Raw genomic sequence first — 25997 nt, 5'->3', positions numbered from 1 at the left:
CTAGGTGCCAAGGATTTTCTTCAAAATACCAATAATACCAGTATTATATATAATTTGTCAAAAGAAATATGAACATTTGTTTAAATGAAATTGTAAATTCAAGGATATTCAAGGACTCCCACTGGTGCAAGAAACTGCTCCTAGGACAAGTTATGTCTGTAAAGCTGGTCTACGTAGATTATGTGAAATAATATCAGTTTTTACTTATGTTTAGTCAAGAAAAATTACTATCTTGAGATCCTGTAAACTTCAAATGTATGTCTAAGACTTTGGAAACTATTACCTTACCTGTATTTGTGTTAATATGACACTAAATATTGAATGAGATCGTGAACTCTTGTCATTCATTCCTGTTGCAGCTGTAGCTCTTTGACGGTTTCCTACACTCAGCCACCCCTGCAATAGAAACATTCAAACAATTATCTCACATTTTATCAATATGTATTAAAGACATTATTATAATCGAAAACACAAATCACTATGGAGAAAATCTACAGCAAAAAGAAATAGAACTTGATCACTTCTGTTCAACAGGTATGCCAAATCAGATACATATTATGTATTTGCATTGTGAAACTCTCATAAAAACTGCACAAAAGTAAGTAAAATAAGTACATGTAAATGGTTAAATATTTCCAATTATAAATTATTAAAGAAGTAGTAGTACAGAGACAGTTTGATAGTTGGAATGAGGAAATCAGAAGAGCAGGAATGAAATTCAGTGCAGAAAAGAATGACGTAACAAAAAACAGAGCCAGAAATGTACCACGAATAAAGATGATTAAAGAGTTGTTGAGGGTAGTGGAGAGTTTCAAATGTCTAGGAAGCATAATTGAGAGAACTGGGAGAATAGATGAGGAGGTAAACAGAGGAGGACAAATGGGTGGTGGACTCTATCAAAGCGTTCAAAGACTAATATGGAACAGGGATGTACCTATGAAATGCAAGAAGGTAATATATAACACATACTATGTACCAATAATTATGTATGGAGCAGAGAATTGGACAATGACAGAGAGAGACAAAAGAAAGATGCAGACAGTGGAGATGAAATTCTTAACCCCTTCCCTGTGTTCGGCATAATATTACGCCCTTGGTTACTATAGCTTATTCTGTGCTGGGCGTAATATTACGCTCACGAACATCTCTGACTGAAGTAACCTGTGTTGAACGGAATAATACGTTTTTTGTTGGTGAAACATATGTTTTGCTATTGAAGAAACAATGACCTTTAATTTAGTCACAATTTTCAGTGCCGACAAAGAAGAAGAAAAAAAGAAGTTGTTCAGAGGAACGTAAACTGTTTTTGTGTTATGCTGACAAAGTGCAAACGTGAGTTCGTTTGTGTGCCGCGTTTAGTCAGTTGCGTTGCTTTATGTACATTTCTTTTTGGTGTTGCGTTATTTGAACGGTTGGTGATTAATTTTTGGTTTTTGAGTTTCTAATAGTATTGTCAAACAGGATTGCGAAATATTTTTCCCTCATACCTATTGAAGATATTGCAATGAAACTTGGCGGATGCATTACGTATAGACCATAGTATCTTTCAAGGTAGATTATAATTGGGTACCTATATCCAGGGCCGGTCCAGAGGGCTCCAAAGTTACCAAAAGAGATTTTTCGGAGGGAAATTTCCCGAATTATCCCAGATTTCCCTTTCCTCATACTTTATGTACACATGTGCATGGTACCATTTGAAAGCCTGTTCTATTCTGAAGAGAAAGATGTATGAACCATGATACTCGGATGAATTGTGTTGAAGCAGTAGCTACTTAAAATATTACTACGCACACTCAGAAAAAAAATACACAGAACGGGAAACCATTTTGTCAGAAAATTTCACAGGGAAGGTGTTAAGGAGCATGTTGGGGAAGACTAGAAGGAATGAGGAGATCTGACAGACCATAGGGGTGGTGAAGCTTCAGGACAGGATGGATCAGGCACAGATGAGGTGGTTCGGACACATGTGAAGAGGATGGATGCAGAAAGACTACCAGTAAGAGCTTACAATGCACAAGGAGTGGGAATAAGGCCAAAGGGGAGACCAAGATGTCTGTGGAAAGAGCAGATAGTGGAGAGTGTTAGGAAAAGATATCAAGATTGAAACACCGTGGAAAGCGATGAATGGTGGAAGACCAGAAGAAAATGGAGAGGCTTGACTTCTATGCCGACCCAGGCAGAGGCAGGAAATGGCGAAGGATGATGATGAATTATTCAAGTTCAAAGTATAGAAGAAACTATCATTCTTTAGAACTGACATGTCACTCTCAAAAAATACTTGGTATGAAGAAGTGCTAAGTATGCAATGATGAAGAAGTCACAGATAAAAGATTAGTACAGCTTCACCCATGCATTTGGATACAAGTGTTTGTTGTGTTCAAGACTGCTTCTGGCAACAGGCAACACTTGAGTTTACTGATTGTGTATAACACATGTTGCAATTCCATTATTTTTTATAACATAGTTAGAATACAATTGTCCATCTGCTTATCATCATCTATGTATTGTTGTTCTGTTTTGCAGTCTTTATATACTAACCGTGACAGAGCAGCAATTCATTCACGCATCTGTGATAAAAAAAGATGTGATTTGTTTTATTTCTTCAGGGTGGCTACAAACAAGCAGAAATGAAATTCCCTGACTTTTCCAGGTTTTCCAGGACAAAATTTACATTTTTCCCTGACAATTACAAACTAAACTAAATCGATGTTTTTGCAAATAGAAATAATAAACTCATACAGATCCACGTATGGGTTTGTTAAGTACCAATATTATCTTCTATGAAATTGACTTAATTTCTCTATTCTCTATGATTTGAATTCAAACTGCAAAATAGTGAATTTGGAAAATTATTACAATTCACAAGCTAGGGAAGGATTACAGAATTTTGTCATACGCAGTAAGTTTAAAATAAAATACTTGATTATTTTTGAAGTTACGACTAAATGAGATTAGGGTGAAGAGTGATTGACTAAGAAATACATTTTGTAATTTATCAGTCTCCTTATCCATTCTCGGTATTATATGTTGATATTTCCACTGAGGTTTGGAACCCTCTACTTGCAAGAACCATGAGTGTGAACTCATTTTTCAATGCATAAAGCTACTTCTCTCTTCTCTGTAAAGCAAACAACTTAAAAAAGGTAAAGTGCTCCCCTGTGCATAGCACCACGCCATGAAGGCATATAGGGGGTGTGGGGGTAACGCCCCACACTTTCTTGATCCGGTCGTGAGTGGGGGTGATGTGATCAGCATTACGCAAACAACTTAACTCTTGCATATAAGTGAAACAATTGAATTGAACAAAATAAAGTGTCATATTTCCTTACATTATCAATGGGATTTCTGCTTCAGTACAGTATATCCAAGTGAAGTACTGTGAAACTGACAACATGCAGTTATACCATTAATGCTGACGAAAAGGGTATGTAGGTATTAAAAATTTAACGCAAGGAATTTATAGAATGACATTGTATAGGTACCTGATTTAGCTAACCACACATAAAACAGGAACACTCTAATAATAAAAGCTTCTGAAAGTTCATATACGAGGGGCATCCTAAAAAAAGCTCCAATGGTGCCTATACGCAGCACTAGTGGCCGGAGAGTGACACACACACACATGCAGGCAGGAAGAAGTGGCATGTAGCTGTAATCTGGTACAGTTACAATGCAGCCGTTTTAGGACAGTTCTAGGTTAAAGATTGCAGCTCTCCCACCGACTGCGATGTAGCCTATATTGTACGCTCAGAATTTGGCACAGAGCCACCAGCAATCGTGTGAGGTGTGCAGACCGGACGTCGTGAATGATAGTATGGTCAGACAATTCACGGAAGGCCAATCAAATGTGCACAACCCCATACAGCTGAGTACACATGGGCCCTTTGCATCACTTCAGGTGAGGGATCTTGGACCATTCCCTGTACAGACCTGGCGTTGAATGTACAGACTTTCATCTCTTTGTTTAACTGAAGAGGTTTCTGGCAGGGCAAGGATTTGACAGCTACACTGCGGTAGATAGTTCCAGTCTTTGCTGTCAGACACATATACCATGGGCATACAAAATTTAGTGCCATGCTACGACAAATGCCAGAACAACGGTGTTGATTATGCCGAAAATTAGGTTAGGACTCACTGTTACTAATGCAATTACAACTGATATTCTTGTTTTATTTATGCCTAATCGGTAGGGACCTTGATATTTTGTTATTTTTTTTCAAATTGGTGTATTTTCTTATCTTTATTTATTACTATACGGTGTTATTTTTCTCAAAATTCACATTTTCATTTTAGCGCATTTTCTGGCAAATATCTGAAATTATACTTTCATGGTGTTTTTAAACTACTGATTCGAAATTGTAAGTCACATGGCTTACGCCTCTTCGTGAGAGTTTGATATCTTGAAAGTTATTTTGGGAAAGTATTTTCCATACCCCTTTTTTAATTTTAAGGTAAGGATTTTAGATAATGGAATTTTCCCCGTATATACTGAAGGGTGCATAATGACTAGGGCTCGGAAGTTGAAGACCTATAAATTGACAAAAAAAGACCTATAAAAGACCTAAAAATATAAAAAAGGACCTAAAAACGGAAAAAAGGACGTATAAATGTGATCCAAATTAATTAATAACTTCAGTTTTAACCTCCCCATCCCCTCCCTCTTCGCGGCACCTTGAGATCTTTGCAGGCGTGTGCTGTCTGGTCTTATACACCGTGCTGAAAGCTTCAAAACAAGAGAAAGTTGGCACTTACAGCGCGACCTTCCAGCCAAGTTACGTTTAAAGGATCTTGTACCGTACCTGCTTCAGTTGTCCAAAAATGTTTCTCTCTCATTTCAGGGATCGGTTCAAATATATTTATTTCTCTCTTTTTTTTATTTCTTTACTACAGAAAGGATGTTTTAAGAGGTGATGAACTGATGATGATTCGAATTGAGAAGGGGCAGTAAAAACGTAGTCGAAAGAAGGTGAAGTTGCAAAAAAAAAAAAAAAAAAAAAAAGGCTGTTAAGACCTAAAAAAAAAAAAAAGGTTAAAAAAGGACCAATAAGCCAAAACAGGCAAAAGAGGACAAACAAAACCCACCTTTTTCTGGCGTACAATGACCCAAAATGAACATATATTATGTTGGGCCTCGTCTTCCGACACTAGGAAAAAAAGATATTTCCTCAACTTGCGAGCCCTAATAATGACCATAAGTGGCGATGCATCCAAAAAATTAAAATCAATCAAACTCACGTGACAGATACCGATATATTATGGCATCAAAAATTGGCATTATCTTTTTTTGACTTGTTAGTGTTACGTTTCCCAAAATTCGCGTTTTTGTTTTAGAACATTTATCTGCCAAATATACTGAAACTTAATACTCCATTGTGCTTTAAACTATTATTTTAAATTGTAGATCAGATTTTTGAGGAAGTAAAAGTAAAGTGCTCCCCTGCACTTTTCCATGAAGGTGTATAGGGGTGTGGAGTTAGGGCCCCACACATTCTTGATCACGGCTGAAGGTAGGGGTGATGTGATCAGCACCATGCTCCTGGCCACCTTTATCCCTCAAAGTTTCCTCAAGGTACTAGCCTCATATGATGCTGGGTGGACGCCGGAGCAGTTTGAATAGGTGGAAAACATCCCGGTTCTCCTCCGCAGGGGATCGACCATGGGTCTCTCGCATAGTAGTCAGACGCCCTAACGACTGAGTTCCATTATTACTCGCTCGACAAATGCCGATGGTGCGCACTTAGCTTGGTAATTCAAAACATATCTTGTGCGAAAAATCTGAAGATATGGCTCCCGTGTGACGGTAGATACGCACTCGATCTCCTGTTAGCATCCTGCCACTTTGATCTGTGATGCAAATGGTTTTGATAGGAGTTGAAAAAATCGTGGGAAATACATGATTTAATGTGGCTCTCGGAATTATTCCATGTACGTATAACTTTAGTTTACTCTTGAGTAAAATGTTGGAAAACTTGCATGTTCTGTGTACACAAACATGGCCTAGAAAAGACAAGAATATTGAATTTCATGGAATTTTTCGTTGTTTTAGGACATTTCTTTAAAAAAAATTGCTAAAAATGCCAACAATTCGCATTTTATGCCAAATTCGCATTATTTCGATATTTCGAACGGGCGAAAATGTGTCCAGACATCACTGCACATTCCTAAATATAACTTCGCAGCAATTACAAGTTTTCACGGTTTTGGCGTTGGCGAAAAATCAATATCCCTACTAATTGGAAATTACTTTCTGGACACCCCTCGTATAAATCAGTAGATGGAAAGTGAAAATTTAGCAGGGCTGGCAGAGAAAAGTCAATTCTTGAAGAAAGTGATTTGCTTTTATGATGGAATGATTCAAGTAAATATGATATTAAAATATTTACATATTTATTATTAGTATTTTATTTCATAATATTGGACATTAACCTTACTCAGTGAGAGATTAATGACCAACTCTCACGAGTTTAAACAGACAGAACAGAGAGTGGCGTTAATTTCATTGTAATACTAGTATTGCAGTAAATTTGAGGTTGGGAGCATGCATTTGCCAATTTTTATAACGTTCACCAATGCAGATTTATGTTTCACTTTTTCGTTATAGTATTCAATATATATCCCATTTGGTTGGATTCTTCTTGATATCTAAGAATAGTGCAATGCCATTGTAAACGTATGTTAACTTGTGCGAAACCAGTAATACGTCAGGATGATGGAAGAAAACCTTCGTAATCACTGCTACATTAAATAAGGTGAAGAGAGCCAGAAGAGCAATAAAATTCCAGCAGCATATTTGCAGTCTAAAGCTCTTCTTGTTTATTCATGCGATTTTTGTTGGATATTGCAGTCCATGCAATTTCTGTCGCATATTGTAGTTACATACTTTGTCGGGTGGCGATATTGGACAAAAATCGTATGTATCAATGGAACCTATTTGTTTCCATGTTCCTTCAGTTTGCCCAACAAAATGCCTTACTACGACGTCCGACAACTATCGGACGGCGCCACCTGCTCTTACCCCATCCATCTGTTAACAAGTTCCCTTACTACTCCCATACGGACAAGAAAAAATGATAACTCAATGCATTTTCCACGTAATATTTAGAGGCTTAACCTTTACTCCCCTGATGATACCATATGGTATCACCAGAGTAAGGTCGTACTCGCCCGATGATACCATATGGTATCATCGGGCCAGTACGACCTTACTCTGATGATGCCATATGGTATCATTGGGGGAGTAAAGGTTAAGGGGAGTGTACTTCTATTATTTTGGCTTTCCCCAAGTTATTTATGCTTTCATTTGAAAAATTTGATTTTCTCAAAATTTCCCTCCACCCCCCACCCTGCATACCTCAGTGGGGCACACAAATATTCGTGCCACAGTTGTCTTAACCAAAACTGGTTTGTTGGTATAACTGATTCAACTGTTTTTCCTCAATAGAGCCAAACAGTGAAAATAGAACTTGGTGCCTCCTGCAACAAATTCTCCTCCTATGCTTGGAGTATTTCATAGTCAAAATTTTTTGGATTGTATTTCAAGTGCAAAATTCACTTCCTGCGACAAGTTAGAAATGCTCATTTTACATATTTATTTTTCTGTTGTATTGGGTTATTTATAATGTGTTACTATGTAGTATATTTAATACAATTATTCTAAAAGAACAAAATGAACATTGTTAAAATGCTGCACCTCCAAGAAGAAATCACACGGGCCAAGTACTGTGAATAGACTGGATGGGGAATAAATTTTTGCTCAATTTGTGGAGCAAATGCTGTTGAAGAAGCATTTTTTGAGCTCTTGGTAAAGCTATTCACCTAATCAACTGTGGCATCATAACCTCAAAATTGATTCATTCATTCAATTAAAACCCCCCGGTTAAAAATCCTGCTAAAAGGTGTTCCCGATTCTCCGTAAGACCTCATTTGCACGGGATTCTATTCAATTGACAAAACACGTTCCATGGTTCTGCTTGCTCTTGAATGGTGACCTGTTTATAACAAGTGGTTTTCAACCAAACCTTTTAACCTAATCCTTTTAACACTCTTGATGCAGCATAAAATGATTTGTGCCTAGAGGGGAAAAGAACCTGAGGAAGGGGGCAGTCGAACCCCGAAACGTAGTTTCGAAATTCTATACTCACCTACGTAAGAAAGACTATTTTGTACAAATTTTGTATAGATTATATTATACAGTGAGTAACTCGCACAACACGTAAATATGTTAGTAGTATACAAACACTAAGGATTATATTTTTCGAACTGATATTAATAATCAACGCCAAGAATATTGATTGTACCTGGTAATGTAGCAACGTACCTTCGTTGCGGAGTGATTAGCACCGTGCTACAATGCCAGGGGTCCGAATTCCAAGCTAAGCATGGGTGTTCTCTGTGAGTACACCTTCATCTGTCGCATTGTATCATCGTCGCGATCAGCCCAAAGTGGAAGAAAAGAGATGCTAAATACCGTATTTACTCATGTATAATGTGCACTTTTTTCCAAAATTTTTGCCCTGAATTATTCCGTGCGTATTATGCACGGAATAATTCAGACAGCCAACATGAAACCGTACAGGTCATTCCATGATTTTGGGACACTAGCATTGATTTTTCATATTTACGGTACCCTATCATGTTATATATCATTGTAAAGCTTGAATCCTGCAGTTTCTGAATATGGAAACAGTATTCAATTCAAGATAACGACACTAATGTGAAATGTGGTTGAAATAAGTTCATCAAAAAATGAAGAAACGTTCCGATTTTTATGGTACTTTGGATGAAAGAAAACATAAGGAAAAAGATAATAAAAATTAAAATGTATTACTGGCCAAATAATATGATATACATGGAGTGTGTAAATTCCTTACTGGAAGAAATCTTGTGCTGCTAACTGCTATTTGGAAGATCCTAAATTTGCCTCGCATAAATGTTATATTAGTCACGGAAAGAAAAAGTATATATTTTGAAAAAGAAGGAATGAGCAATTGAATAGGTATGACACCATTCACTCCTGATCAGCAAAGCAACAGATTTACAACCTACAACTAAGAAAGCCATTTCTTGAAATTGTACTGTGCATTATATAAGAGATATAATTTTTTGTCACTTTTACCCATCCAAAACCAGAGTGCACATTATACACGCATAAATATGGTAACAAAACTCAACTCAAATCAAACCGTAATGCAGCTTTATCCTTCACAATCATCTTATCAAGACGTCAAACATAGATAATGCTTAAACTTTTATTGACAAATTTCCATAAAAAAATAAAATTAAAAATCTCCCCCAAAATTTGGGTAGATGCAACCTGCATCCACAAACCTGAACATGGGCACTCCTGCATCTGATAGTGCATGAAAAGGCAACAGTGTTTATCTTGTATCACAGGCACTTTTTAATACACTTGCATCTGACATTGTCATATTGGAGCAGAGCATTATAATATATTACATGAATATGTGTATTTCAACACTGGATCAAATAATTCAATTTTTTTTATCCACTTTTTTTTTTTTTTATAAAGGATCACTAAAATCGATATTGGTGGCAGGTGTATACAGATTTTATGTTCACTCTGTACAAAAATCACCAAAATGAGTTCTTCAAATGTGAAATATAAAGCACAAAATGTGTAATTACTGAAACTTACTTGGACATCTTCATACGAAGCCACTCCCTGAATGGATAGGTCTACCACATATGGTCCAAACACAGGATGCTCCCTCACTTTCAACGGAGCCCTTTTCCCTTCTGGGCCTCCCAACAAATCATGGATCTTCTCATTGTAGATTTCAAAGTAGCTTATCTCAACTGTCATATGAGCTTTTCTTCCACCATTTGGACGGAGACCGCCAACTCTTGAATCTTCTAGTGAGGCAATACGTTCAAAAACTTCATGGCAAAAGCGAGGAATTATTCCACTTTCTTTGCTGATCGCTCCTGGTATTTGCTCATTGTCTGTACCCATAAGGCTGTAATATAAAAAATTTAAAGATCATTACTGTAACCAAGAAGGACATTTGTGTATTAATTTTGGAGCCACCAGCTTAATTTTCTTTTAAATTATGTTTTATGATTAATTAACAGCACTATTATTATTTTTTTAATTAGAATTATTTGCTGATATCTTGATGTAAGATATAAACTAGAGATGAGACAGATTAATTGGTACTCTATCGGAATTGGCCAATGTAGTAGAGGAATCGAACGGGAAAAAATGGCCTAACCTGGAAATAATTGCAACACAAATGCTTTTGGGCCAGATTGTGCAGAATGGTACAGTGAATATATAGCATATTGGCAAGTGGAGTTCACATCTTCAATCAATTACACATATATGTTCTCCTTTTGCTGGATCAGCGGCAACACCTGTGCTACAAGTGCACTTCTGTATGTAGAGGAAATGATGAAATCTATGTTAGCACCAGGTATCTATGCACTCTGAGTTAGGCAAAGTGACCAGTTTAGAACTATATTTTTTCGTATCATATTAGTTCAATGTATTGACAGTGGCAGTGATTAGGGGTGGGGGCATGGGGAACAATCCCCCCCCATACACACTTTTTGTCCCTGTGCTATGGTCTCTTAATGCTAAGCCTTGTCTACCAGCGGATTTGACCCAAAATCATCGGATTGAATTCCATTTTCAATATGATTCTTTCTAATTGCAGTAAGTAGAAAGTAAACTGTCCTTGCCCTCCTCCCCTCCTTGCTCAAACGCAAGTGAACGAAACACTGTAGAAAACAACACATTACGTTCTCACCAATATCACAAGAAATGGAACACGTAAATTTAGGGAAACACATGACTCTGCATTAAACTACATACCTCCTCAACTCCTGGCTAAAAACATGAAACAAAAATCAATCTACAGAGGAAATCATAAACTATGAATTTGGTTCAGTGACTTTAGGACATAAATTACATAGTTTCTTACATATTTGCTGTAATCCATGTTGCTGACTACTAATATAGGTAAAATTAATGATCAAATATATCTATAAATATACAGGGTGTCCAAATTGAAATGCCCTAATTTCAAATACTTGTATTAAAGATAATATACAGGCAACACCAGTGTGGTAGGTGGTATATGGTAGCATAGCTGTGGAAATATTAAATAGGTAATGAATAGTAAGGATTCATTTATTTTGTATCGTTCCAGGGGGTGAAAAGTGAAAATGACAACCAATTCTGAAAAAGCGCAAACTGTGTTGTGGTACGCAGAATTGGGATCCATTATTGCAGTTCAACGACGGCTTCATGCAGAGTATCACAGATACCATCCCGATGCCAAGAGAATTAAGGTGTGGAAAGCAGAGTTTCTAGAGGCAGGATCTGCCGCTAATGAGCATGGTGGTGGCCGATCACCAACATCAGAGGAAAACGTTCAGCGCATTGCAGATGCATTTGCACGAAGTCTCAAGAAATCCGTTTGTACGGCGTCATGTGAGATTGCTCTCCCAAAATTTATGTACGAACTGATTTCTTGCAATAATGGATCCCAATTCTGCGTACCACAACACAGTTTGCACTTTTTCAGCATTGGTTGTCATTTTCACTATTCACCCCCTGGAACGATACAAAATAAACAAATCCTTACTATTCATTACCTATTTAAAATTTCCACAGCTATGCTACCATATACCACTTTCCACAATGTTCTTGCCTGTATATTATGTTTAATATAAGTATTTGAAATTAGGGTGTTTCAATTCGGACACCCGGTATTATAATTTATTGCAAAATTCTGCCATTTTGTTATAATTTTTATGAATAATCTGCATGCCCTACTTTTTAAAAAAGTAATTGTCTTAATATGCAACTTCTTTTGTACTGTAGTCACATCAAAACACACTAGCCCCGTCAAGTTGGCTGCACTTTTTGACTCGATTGACTGTTTGCACCGAAGCATCTAGTTGGTTGCAAAGTGCAACACCGAGTTGTCTAGTTCATTGATTTGGAGTCAAGAAGTGTATTTGGTGTCTGCACAGTCTGCACTACCTTCCGGACCGGTGTATGTTTGGTGTATGGTCACGTGGTGCATGCTAACTAATGAAAGGACCGTTTAAAGCAGCAGACAGGCATTTGTTGAATATTCTGAACTTGAACACCGCTTTCCGTCTAGTTGGTTGAACGTCAGATCCTTGCACCACCCTTACACCAACCTGACACTGGATACCCCTGCACTGCACCGAGTGTCAAAAAGTGCAGCCAACTAGACAGGGCTATTTATTATGGAGATCAACAAACCATTCAGATTCCTCAAGGACCATTTGGAATTTTATATTGGATTGGTAGAATATCAGTTATCGGTCAAAATTCTGGCACCTTTCACCCCACATACTCAATGATTAGTGGCTGGGTGAGCACGAATATCACATAATCTTTAGGTATCTCTTTTTACAAGGTTAATTTCAAAAGTTTTGTACATATGTGACCCATGGAATGATTATGCAATTGCTACAAATCTTGCCAGCTTTAATCCAGACATAAATCCAGAATGTTTTGTGTGTGTATGTTGGCTAATGTATTCCTGTTTTGTAAAATTCTGCCTTGAAATGGAAGACTAAAATGAGTCCAATCAAATTTTGCATAGTGAGAAGTGATCTTACATTAATATTGAAATTTGTATGGTGAAAACCATGCCACAATTTATAATTCATAGCTTGAAATATGAGGGAGGGGGGGGGGAGCTAATGCAGTGCCAAGGTGGCTACTCATATCCAGGTAGGTTGGATAAGCATTGAAGTTACACAAGACGTTGTTAGCATCAACAGTATTTTGGAAATGATGCTGATGATTACGGTTTATATCAATAATAGAACAGTGGCATTTACATAAACATACTGAAAGATGTCTTCTACCCGAAGAATCATCAGCTCACAGCTGTTGTCCTACTTTTGCAAGATATCAGGAAGAAGCCACATACTGCCCATACAGTGTGACATTCTGAAAAAATATGGATGGGAATTGTTTCCCTACCTACTGCACAGTCAAGATATGAATTCACCAGACTGAGTACAATGAAGAAATCATTACTCCCTGAGAATTCTTTTTTACCTTTCAGATGCTTACGATCAGGGTTGACTGGTTTTTACCAAGGATAAAACATCTTTTCTATTTCTTCCTTTGTTAAATCCATTTGAATTCAATTGTAGGTGATTTATTTTGTAAGCCAACATTATTTTTAAATACTGTATTTATAAAATGCAAAGTAGTTAAGCATTTGATTAATTGATTTGGATTATTTTACTTCGCTTCTCTGCCACTTTTGGCTAATCATGAAGATGTGGATGAGAGATGATGTGATGAAATTAGTATCCCTAGCATCGTAGGGCATTGTGCTAACCATTCCACTAGTTTTATAGGCTAATCAGAACTAGACCTACACTTAAAAATAGGTTCTGAAGCACTGTGCAATGAGACTTCACCACAAATCAAACATGGGAATCCTGTAGCCTTCACCCTCTGTACCCCCTGGAGTAAGTGAAATATTTTGCATGGTTTATGAAGATTTTGTTGTTTATGAACGTTTTCAGTTGATTTTTGCTTGCAGAAATGTGTCTTTGTGAAGTACTGTAAGTCTGATACCTTAGTATGTTACTTTAAAGTGTAAAAGAACAGCCTGAAGGCTTGCTCAATTGAATATAGCACCCAAAATGACTTTCCACAACAGCACCTATAATTTTACGTAGTTAGGTTAGAATTGTTAGGTTTGGTACTGATAGTTATTTTCGACGTGCTCTTCCGCTATTTTAGTGTGCATAAAAACTAACAAAAAGCTGAAAAAATACTCCGAAATTGCAGGTTTTAACTTACATGGGCCATACTTTGGGATCAAATATCTCCTTTGTTTATGCTTTCCTAATGCTGAAAACACTTTTACATTACGTAAAACATTGAAGTATGTCTATTAAAAAAAATCGACATAATTCTCGAGGGGGTGCAGTGGGAAAAATGGCCCCAGGAATCCTTGAATACAGGATGATAATGTTACTACTATGTTATTGGTAGAGGCATGCATATTTTGTTTATGACGAAAACACGAAATATGAAATAACATGCTGTAATTATCATTTTTCATGTTTCTGAAAAGTGTGAGGTGCATTTTCCTACCCTGTTTTGTCACGAAATAATGTGAAATGAACTGCAAAATGCGAAATATGCTCTTGATTTTACCGTTTATATACCGACGCGACACTTTCTGAAGTCTGAAGTATCCTGCGAGTTATGCAATTCTCGGAAAATTGATTAATTCTGCTGTAAATATTTGAGAAGCAAAAATGGACCCCTTTACACAGGAATAAACTTAATACTCTGGTAACTACATAAATGTGCTATTAGAAGGGGTAAGTTTATTTTGTGTAATAAGTGCAGTTTCTAAATCATTTTATATAGCACTTTTGATGTGATTATTCACCACTATAACACCGACATTTTATTTTATTTACCGCTTTTGAATCAGAAATCGGTTTTGTTTTTGTACCGAAATTTTGCTTTTTTATTTACCAAAAATATGTGCCTCTAGTCATTGGTGAGACAATGTTTGAGAAGAACACTGGGAGCACATATAAAAGGTAAAAAAGGTAAAGTGTTCCCCTGTGCATAGCACCACGCCATGAAGGCGTATAGGGGGTGTGGGGGTAACGCCCCACACTTTCTTGATCCGGTCGTGAGTGGGGGTGATGTGATCAGCATCACGCCCCTGACCGCCTTTACCCCCCAGGGTTTCCCCCAGGTACCCATGCTATTCGACGCTGGGTAGGCGCCGGGGCCGCTTCCACCGTTAGAAAAGTTCCCGGATTTGAACCGGCCGGGGATCGAACCCGGAACCTTTAGCATGGTAGTCAGACGCGTTACCGACTGAGCCACCGCGGCCGCTATATAAGATACTGGAAATGACCATGTTCACTGTACTAGTTCAGGAATTTTGTCATGGAATGTTAATTTTTAAATGAATGTCTGCGGAGAACACCCCCTTCTAGTCTTCTCATTTGAAATCAACATGTTAACACCATCAATGTAATATTAATACTACAATTTTACTGGATTTTTCCTTTGCTAAGAGTCTGATGAACAGCATGGACATCAAGATAGTACATGTCAAACCAGTGAACCAACGACCCTTGGAAATTACCATCGTTAGTTTCAAATTTGTAAACAAGTAAAAAGGTCATAGTTGATTTCTGACACAATAAGTAAATTGATATTACAGCAAAATAACCATAGGAAAAAATAAGTTAGCTCAAAAAATTGAGTGTAAGATGCAGGAACTACATGATAACATCATGCTCACATTCATATGGAGCTGCAGATGAGGATAAACTTTCATTGTAATTTTGCTGCTTAAATTTCTGTTAAGCTCATTTTGCTTGGTTGCTTTCCCCCTTTCGTATCATTCTTTACACAAGTATTTAATAAAATAAAATAACAGCAGCTATAAGTTCAAGTGCAAGTTAGTTCTAAAACAAACTTCTCCAGAATCAATAGCTTATACAAAATAGTACACTTGAATTACATTCACGAAGCAGCTACGATGACTTCCTATTCCATCCCAAATTTACAAATATTTTCAAATTCCTCATACATTATATAAAAATCACGTAACATATGGAAGCCAGATCCAAAGGAAAATGTGCACCTGTTATCATAAAACCTTTGGAATATTATTACTACATGAAAAGAAAAGTTACTGCCCTACCTGTAGCTCTTGCCTGATCCTGTTTGCCCATATGCAACCAAACATGCATTGTAACCCTCAAAGGCTTTGTCTACTAGAGGCTGAGCTAAGACTGAAAACAGTGTTTCCTGATTTGCATACTGGTTGCTTTGAGAATCACAAGACCAAAAGCAATGATCATACGTAAATGTATGAGAGATGCCTTCAGACATAACTGTCACATCACTCCCTTCCACCATTACAACATTGGAAACTGATGGATCACTGTCTTCTCTGAAATGAATGAAAAAGTTCATGTTAGCAAAAAGTCATATTCAAAACAATCAAGTTGTTACATAAGATTTTTACTTCATTTGCCTTCATGATACAAAATGAGCATCACAGCACCTTTGTGTAGCTTCCCTCAACTTAATGATATTCTGGAACCAACAGCAACCTCGTAGCAAAACTAGGAGGGAGCATTCTAGTGAGTTTCCTTATGCAACCTTCTTTCCATATCTTGCTAGGCACTCAGAATATTTCGTATGTGCAAAACTTTTCTAATGGAAACTTTGGTATTTCAAGAAAGGTTGGCTTACACCAAATGCTACTTTTATATATCATATCAATCAGTCAGCCATTAATGGTTTAAACACCAAAGATTCGATATACAAATTCTTCACACTGAGCAGCAATTGCTCTCTCATGAAGATCCTCCTTGTCCTCATAAAATCAGGTCTGATCTACCCTGCTGGTTATCTAAAACTAATGCTTTTATAGGAGCCTGGTTGGCTACAGAAATTCCCTTTCACAAAGCAGAGTCAAACATAAAAATACACATAAAACATGAGTCGAAAATCAGTCCATTAGTAATATTTTAAAAGAATGAACTGATCCTTTTGTCCCAGCATCATATTGTCAATTACTTCTATCCATCATAGATTCTTATTTTGCTAAATAACCCTTATACCTAATAGCTGGCCAATTATTAATAATACAATTTAAAAAAAACAGTCAAGACCAATCTAGATATTTTCAAAATCATGTTTTGTACAAAGTTTCTTGGTCTTATCAGACCCAAGAATGAGTTTGTCAACTCGCATAATTGAAGAGAAGCATATGATTAAAAAGAGTAACATTAAATGTGTGGGAGGCAGAAGAACAATGGAATAAATTAATAATGAGAATGGCAATAGACTCACTATGGGATTCACTATTCCGCAGGTGGAGCAAGCCACCACCTTTGAAATATCATCCACCATAAGAAATCAAAAAACTTTGTAGAAAAGAACATTTAAAAATACCAAGTACCTAAGATTATAAATTGTAATATGTACGTATTCCATACTATACCATATCAATCTACCATAAATTTTTAAAAATAATTTCACACGGTGTAAGAGGTGATCCTTTTTGAGGACACCCAAATATCAACCTCCCTTCCCCGTAGTCCACCCCAAACTGCATTTTGCAGACTACCGAGGCTCTGGCATCTGGACTCAAGGCCAGCATAATCCTCCATGGGACTCGTATTGTTGTGATTGTCCCTTCATCAATTTCATCTTATCAACATTAATACTCATCTTCACAATTAGCCACAAGTTGCAGAAAATAGAAGTAAAATAAATCAATCAAATAAATAACTTCACATAAGAAATAATCAGAATGTTAGAATGCAGTTATTTATTGCAAATAAATCCCCAGGTTTGATACCCAGTGGAAGTACATAGTGGTTCGGATCCTACTTGAAACTGTAGGACTGATTAGCCTTTCTGTGCATAAAGTGGACCTGAAAACAAAGTCATACAAACAATTTACTATAAATATTCAAATTTTGCATAATTTCCCGAATGTTTACACTCTGGAAAGGTCTTGGGTAGCAATTTGTGAACCCTACAATATACCTGGACTCTAATGTATCAGCTGATATCAGTGATTAAATTCGATCCATCAGTATCAGTATTAGCCCAGACCTTCTTGAAGCATTTTGAAACAGAGTAAATCAATTTCATTATAAAATTCGAATCACAATGAATAAGAAATTGATATTCTGAACAGGACATTTCACATGCAAGAAATATATACTGCCATCTCACCTGACACTAAGAGGTCGAACACGCACCCCAACAGTTAAATGGCTAGCTTCTTCATCAACAAGATTAGCACAATTACTGCTACTTTTTAAAAAATTATCCATCCTTTTTGGAGTTTCAAGGTGCACCGCACTGAAACACTCTGGAGTAGACGGTGCTTTAGTTAAATCTAATTCACTGTGAAATTTCTTAATTGAGTTTCTGCTCGGAGTGGAGATTACAGAACTAGATTTTGATGGTGTAGGGGGCAACTGCTGCAATCTACTACATTCTCTCCTAAATTGCAATCTGACATTTAGTCTTGCATCGCTTCTGCAAGGTGTAGAGGAAAGAGAAACAGGAGTTCGTTCCATAGGTGTTGACCTGGTTTTGGCAAACTGGGGCTTCGTTCCAGCACTAATTTGCTTTTCAGTTGCAGTATGCTCATTTAAAGACATCACTCTTTTCAATGGTCTTGAAGGTGTGGTCACCCCCTTGGTTTGTCTTGCACTTCCTCCTTGTAGGGTAGGAGTCCTTGAACCTTGCTGGGGTGTATTGGCCTTTCTGTCTAAAGCTGAGGAACCACTTCTGCTTAGACTTCTCACTGGGGTTGCACTTCCTTGTTTACCAGGTACACTTCTGCTAAAAACTGGAGTGCAATTTACACTGAAAGATAGAAACAAACATTAAGTACCTGCAGTTCTTAAGTCTTCCTATATAGAACAAATTCTTTTTACTTTGTAGAAATGTCATCAAAAAATGCAGACTCGACCAGGACTCAAACACCTGCATTTTTTGCTGAAACTTCTACATAGTAAATCTCCTGTGTGTGCCAAACTCAAAGGTAATTTTTGTTACCTACATGAAATTTTGAGTTTCCGCATTGCACAATTGTATAGTTATTCCAATTAATTTCGAAGGCTCACTGCCTTCACCCTTAGTGAGTGAAGGATTAACTATCCAATTGTGCAATGCTGAAACTCAAAATTTCACGTAGGTAATACTTAACCATGTTTGCAGCATCAATCATGAAGTATTGTTGTTGTACTTATACTAGAGAATATAATTTTTTGAATTGGCAACATTAATGTTGACAATAACATGTGTAAAAGATTAGCATTATTACTAATTATTGAGATTTGACAAAAATACCATGCAATTTGGAAATTTGAGAAATATATTTTAAATATTATTTTATGTTGCTTTTCTGCCACTTTTGGCTACTTGCGACGAGGATGGGTGATGATTAGATGAAATTGATGAAGGAACACTCTCAAAGATGATCCATTCTCATGCTGGAATTTTTAACTGGGAACTGCCATGAAGAGTTCAAAAACAGTCACTATAAGAAATATAATTCTTGTTTATACACTATATATTATTCTATTGGTTTCAATCCTGAAGTTCTAAAATAACATCTGCATTACCACTACCTCTATGACATTCCATGCCAATATAAGTCTTACATCTGTCACTAGCCTACCATTTTTACAAATTTCATTCTGGTCCATCTTAATTATTGTCACTGCATTTTCATCTTGGCTTCCCACAGGTCTCTTACCACTAATGGCACTCAAAATGTCCGGTTGTACACTTGAAACTGTGGAGATTCGGCTCTCAATTTAATCTACTTCGGTAGTTGTTTTTCAGGTACACAATGCATGAAAAACCACTCTCACATAAATATGTAGTGGAGAAAGGGATCTATAATGTTATTGTGTGGTCGGCAATATGAGGAAAATCGTCCATTCTCTGCAACCAAAAGTCTGTCAAAGATGTTCTCTTCAAACTGGATTCCAAACTTTTATCACAGGACAGTTCATTAACTTCTTCCTTCACCTTCGATGAAAAGAAGTCTGGGACTCTGGAATCCTCCACTGCAGAAAAAGGTTCCCGTGTCCAGAAATCACTGTCTAAAGTCTCAGAAAAGTTTGCCGAAGTCTTTAATCAAGTCACTGTTCATCTGAAAATGCATCTCTAAACTCACACTTGCTGTCAGACCGAAAAATTTGAACTTCTAGTCTCAATTCGTACAAAGGAGCAAGACAATTTCCTTTGCTAAGCCACCTTACCTCAGTGTAGAAGAGAATATGTTTATGCTCACTACCCATTTCTTCACATTGATTGCAAATAATCTGGAATTTCTTGCTTTTGATTTTATGAAATTAACTGTCTTCACTGCTTCTGTTAATAGTTTTCATACCATTTGGACATTTTCTAGCAACTAGAGCCTCCCTGTGAAGACTACAGTGGACAAATTGTGCCTGTGGAGCAACCTTATTGACATGGGAGAAAGTGCCAGTATGCTTTCATGTCATAGATCTTGCACCATCAGAGCAAAATCCAATGCACTTATTCCAGTCTACATAATGCTGAATTACAAAACCTTCTGAGTTGATCGTGTACCCCCTTCAAGTTGTTCATGAACCCCTGGAGGTACGCATACCACAGTTTGAGAACCACTGTTCTTAGCAATCACGGCAATGAGGATGAATGGTAAATGAAATACAATGTCTTAACAGGATTCAAACCTAAGACCTCTGATTTCAAAACTTACCATACAAATCACTCTACAACAGAGAATGCCACATTCAAAATTATTTTTAAAAAATATATACAATGGAACCTCGATTTTACGTTTTTCAGGGAACCATGCTGAAAAACTTAAAATGCGGGAAAATGTAAAATTGAGGAAGATTTTATAACATTTTGCTATATTGGTACCATCAAGATTGAAAATATAATGCAGGAAAATGTAAAAAGGGTTGCACTGTACCTAGACTACCTAGTATATGTACCTATATTGTCACACACTGTTTTGTGAATAAGTTGAAAATGTTTTGAGAGTTTTAAATTTCCTTTTAGTATGTTACACTTGCATATATTACACACAAATGGCAGCAATCAATTTTCAAAATGTCCACCTTTTGCCCTCACACAGGCTCTAAGTCTCTGGCAGTCATCTACTGCAGAGCTAATAGATGGCCAACCAACAGTGGAGATGAAATCGGGTACATTGGCCTCCAGCCATTGTTACATCATCCTAGCTTCATGAGCTTTGACAGAATCTTGCTGGAAGCTCCGGAGTTCATTGTTAAATGTAGTTTGGTTCAATGGCATCATAACAAGGTCCAAGACACTTTCCACGTCCTGAAGGCTCAACCATACCTCCCACCAAACCATGGCTGAGGAGGGGGTGGTGGCCTCTCTGAACTTTGAGAACTCTCTCACAAACTTCTCAAGAGTTTGAAGCATATACCCTGCCATTTTCACAGTTAAAACTCGATTCAGTTGTGACCACTTTCTCATCAGTGAAGAGAATCCTATGATGCCCACTGACATCATACCGCAGTAGGAGCTATCTCGATTTCAGTCCCTTCTGCTTCCTCAGTTGTGACATCAGAAAATGTCCAGTACTCTACCAGTAAGCTCTAAGTCCAAGGTCTTCAGTAACCCTTGACATTGATCACTGAAACGTTCAGCTCCCGTACCCCTTATCACTTGCCTCCAGATGGGAGCCACAACTGCTTTAACAGTCACCACTGTTCATACAGTGCTATGTTGAGCAACTGTCGGGCAACCTTTAACACTTCTAATCTCAATGAATCTCTGGATTGTCCAATACCCACAAATCTTTTGCTGACCCTCAGGGTTTTTAGGACCTGAAAATCTCAGAGGGTGAGTTTCCAACTTAATGCAGAGCAATTATGACTACTCTGTTTTCATATTCACCCCACTCCATGGGCCACAAGAAGATACATGTTTTCTCTTTCACAGTTGAACACATAATAGTCAGTAGTGTGCTTCAGCACAAGCGTGGATTACCACCTTGACTACTGGATGTACAGTCCAAGTTAGCGACAGTATTTATGGTTAGACTAGGTAATATACAGTATATAATACACCTAATAAAGCATTCTCAGAGATATTCTCAACTTATTAATTCTTATTCATGAGGCTTCTTTGGGGGAATATGGAAAGCATTGTAAGTTATACATTTCATCTGATTTTCTGAGATTTAATTACCAAGATATTGTTTCCAAAATTCCACAATAAGTTTATAATCAAGGTTCTGGCTTTGGGTAGTTCCATACAAAAAGGGACAAAATAAACAATTTTTGAAAATACATCTAGTGAAATGTTATCTGTATGGATAAATAATATACTATCTATAGTTGTTTGGCAACAGTATAAAATTACCCAGCATTCCCTACTTTTCAGATGGCAGCTATGAAAAGTTCCCTGTAAAGTGACCGCTGGTTTCCAAGAGAATTTCTTTATCAGGTAATGTTTTTTTTCATTTGAATACATAATGATATTTAGTATCTAGGCTTTACCAAGTTAATTGATGGCTAATTTGCTTCAAAATTTAGTGATGTGCTAAATATAATATTTATTGGAAGTTATCTAATTTAGCAGGTTTTTGTAGGTAGACTAGCTTGTAACGTAAGTGACCAAAAAATGTATAAGTTTTTGTCCTGATAATAGCAATGAAAATATTTAGCTAAAAATTTATTATCTCTTAATAGGCTCTAAGTGAGTGCTGAAAAAAAATAGCAGCTTACTGCAAGCAACTAATATCTAGTAACAGTAAGCTGAACTTGCGTAACATAAGTGACCAGTACTTTTGCAACTTAAGTGACTATTGTTGTGCAAATAAATTGCTGTTTAAAATGATATAATGAGCCATCTACACAGGGTTTAGTTTAATTAATATTAAAAAAATAAGGTCACACTTTTACTTTAGTAGATTATCATGAAATTGTTTTAATAGAAGGTTCCTTTTATAATCATGAATGGGCTTCTGGAGTTGAATAAAGTAATGATGTTGCCTTGTAATAAGAAAGGGTCGGAGTCTTATTAGCTTCTGCTTTAGTTTTAGAGCCAGTGTTTTTCAACCACAGGGCTGCAAAAGGTTCATTGCACTAAGGAGTTGACAACTAATTTAAATGTAATTTTATATTTGACAGCAAGTCTATACATAATTGAACTATGATTATGTCATAGTTGATATATTAATATTAATTAAGGGTGCATATTAATTTTCATATACACTTTAAAGATCAGAAATGTATTCATGAGTGAAATTTTTGGGTTCAGGGCATCAACTTGTAAGAAATAAATTTGCTGGGCTGTGATCTCTCAAAGATTGAGAACCAATGGAATAAGCAGCCAAAATACACCACTAGTTGCTCCGTGACTAGGTTTAGCAGCCATTTAACCAAATCATACATGATGTCCTACAAAAACCTGCTAAATTAGATAACTTCCAATAAATATTATATTTAGCACATCTCTAAATTTTGAAGCAAATTAGCCATCAATTAACTTGGTAAAGCCTAAGTACTAAATATAATTATGTATTCAAATGAAAAAACATTACCTGATAAAGAAATTCTCTTGGAAACCAGCAGTCATTTTACAGAGAACTTTTCATAGATGCCATCTGGAAAGTAGGGAATGCTGGGTAATTTTACACTGTTGCCAAACAACTATACAAAGTATACTATTTACCCATACAGATAACATTTCACTAGATGTATTTTCAAAAATTGTTTATTTTGTCCCTTTTCATATGGAATTACCCTGGGGTAATTCCACGATCACTTAAGTTTATTACTCACACACTAATATCCTCTTCCTAATTCAGACTAGTAATGTAAGTGACCATTTACTGTAACGTAAGTGACTATTATTTTATTTTTCCCTTTACACAGGAGTATTTTTAATACCTCAAAATGGTTTTGAGTTCCAAGACACTATATCTAAGTTGACACAAAGTTATATTTTTCAAATCGTAAAAACAGAACATATTACCGTCACATTTTGTGTAATGTAAGTGACCGTTTTATTTCATTTTTTTTTTCATTATACAATGAATAACATTGATCAAATTTGAGTGAGAAAGTTGAATTATAATTTTAATTAAGCTAAGGAAATTTTTAAACTGTGGTAAAAGTAGTAAATTATTGTGAAATCACATTTCAAATAATTTTATCTTCTCTGAATGTAACGTAAGTGACCGTGGAATTAACCCCTTGCATGACACATAACTGCAGATGCAATAATAAATTAATGAGTGCATAATGAAAAATCAAAATATTATAAGATAAAAGATACAGACGTTTAAAATTACATTTTCTTCTAACTTTCGTAGGCATATAATTTGGTAATATATTTTGTGGATGCCAATATTTCCTTATATGATCCAATTTTGAATGATGAATTTTTACCTGGAGACCAATCAATAAGCTTGTGATATTCTGGCCTTTATGAATAATTTATGGAAGATTTCAAACCAAAGTTACAAGCAACATGTGTCACATCACTATGGTGTAAAAATTTGATATTTCCTTCTTTTGTTCCCAAGTGACATGTGTCATGTGTTGCTTCATTATGAAATCTCCCTTACACATGGTCCATTTAACTTGCACTTTGCTTGAATTGACTGTTGGTTGAATACCCTACAGTTACAATTTTTTAGTTATACAACTAAAATCAAAACTTAAAATATCAGTAGCACTGATCCTACTCACCCTGGATTAGGAGACTTATTTTCCTTGCTTTTAAGCTTTGCATGGATTTTACTTGGAGTCATTTTCATTGCCCCTACTGAAAACTTCTCAGACATTTTTTTTTCAGTAACTATCTCTGCACACATCAACAAATTGCAATATCTTCTTCACAAGACTGGCAAATGTTAGTCCTGCAATTAAAAACAGAATATAAATCAATATAATCCCTGACATTTAATAAACAGCCTTTCTCAGACACTTTCCATACATTGTGCCTCTAACCTCTAACAAAAACCAAGAAACTGAATTGAGAAATGCTGTATCGAGTATTCAACAAGGATACAGTACAATCACAAATTGATTTGGTTGATGATAACTACACTAGACTCTTGCTAATCCGGCCATTCCTTGCACATATGGGTGCCGGTTTTGCGGAAGTGCCAGGTTATTGAGAGCTTCGGAAATTACGTACTACCATGTAGTTTAAACGTGTTTTCCTTTACGTATGTATAGCATTGTTTAACATTTTTAACTAACAACATTGTTGAACACGATAATTCATTGTTGTGTGCGTCATTTCTGCTTGAGTGACTACAGGCCGGATGTGGGCCGGACTACTGAGAGGGCAGACTATTGAGGGCCGGATTAGCGAGAGTCTAGTGTATATATTAAAGTTTAATTCATGCAATAGTTATAACATTACAGTTCTATTCATGGTTGGGTGCAAAAAACACAGTTAAAGCATTGTGTAGGTAAAGGTTCATATTTAAATTAATTTGTTTAATACGGAATAAAGAAGAAATCCCTCAACAGTGGAAAGAATTCATAATTGTTCCTGTGCTTAAAAAAGGTGAAAAAATGAACTGCAATAATTACCGTGGAATTTCTCTACTCTCAACAACATATAAAATATTATCTAACATTTTTTTTAACAAGACTAACCCCATATGCTAATGAAATTATAGGTGATTATCAATGTAGATTTAAACGTAACAGATCAACTACAGATCAAATTTTTCTCATCAGACACACACTTGAGAAAAAATGGGAATATAATCAAAGTGTCCATCAGCTATTCATTGATTTCAAAAAAGCATATGATTCAGTCAAAAGAGATAAATTATATAATATATATTAGTAGAGTTAGGAATACCTAAGAAGCTTGTTAAATATGCATAAATAAAAGTATGCACTAGTGAAACTGAAAGCAAATTCATGTGGGTATTAATGTGTGTGACAAATTTACAATTCATGATGGGTTAAAACAAGGAGATGCATTATCTCCATTGCTCTTTAATTTTGCTTCAGAATATGCTGTTAGGAAGGTAAAAGAAACTAAAGAAGGACTAAAATTAAATGGTGTGACTCAGTTGTTAGCATATGCAGATGATGTAAACTTATTAGGGGATGATATAAATACAATTAAGAATAATGCTAAAATATTTTTCAAAGCAGCTAAAGAGATAGGTTTGGAAGTTAGCAAAGAGAAAACTAAATACAAGGTGTGGCTATTAATATCCAGGACTGACGTCACAGCACGAAACCGATCACTCACCCCAGAGGGGCGCTGCTGTTATCCGGTAGGTAGTACATCTGCACATGCACCCTGAAGCACGCGCCAGTTGGAGACAAGAGCTTGGCTGGGAAAGACGCGTCGAAACGTATCTGGTGAAGTGTTGTTGTCAAAGTGGTAAAGTGGTGTTGTGGAAGTGCAGAAATGGAGCAAAGGGTGAACATCAAAT

The 25997-nt window shown here is 36.4% G+C and overlaps 1 protein-coding gene across 2 annotated transcripts in view; it reads right to left on the bottom strand.

Moving 5' to 3' along the window:
* The window catches only part of neb (kinesin family member nebbish), a 213331-nt gene that overhangs the window by 164714 nt on the left and 22620 nt on the right, over positions 1 to 25997 (bottom strand). For both annotated transcript variants that reach the window (XM_083138418.1, XM_083138419.1), the window contains exons 2-6: positions 24277 to 24446; positions 17765 to 18406; positions 15711 to 15962; positions 9656 to 9977; positions 289 to 396 (exon numbers count right to left, since the gene is read on the bottom strand). In XM_083138418.1, coding sequence (XP_082994544.1) covers positions 289 to 396; positions 9656 to 9977; positions 15711 to 15962; positions 17765 to 18406; positions 24277 to 24401 — 1449 coding nt within the window. In that variant the 5' untranslated portion in view covers positions 24402 to 24446. The remainder of the gene's footprint in view (positions 1 to 288; positions 397 to 9655; positions 9978 to 15710; positions 15963 to 17764; positions 18407 to 24276; positions 24447 to 25997) is intronic.

This window comes from Lepisma saccharinum, chromosome 1 (assembly GCF_977018435.1).
Source record: "Lepisma saccharinum chromosome 1, izLepSacc3.1, whole genome shotgun sequence".
Classification (NCBI taxonomy): domain Eukaryota; kingdom Metazoa; phylum Arthropoda; class Insecta; order Zygentoma; family Lepismatidae; genus Lepisma; species Lepisma saccharinum.
Note: the sequence above shows the minus strand (reverse complement) of the source record. Positions and strands in the feature narration are given on the sequence as shown.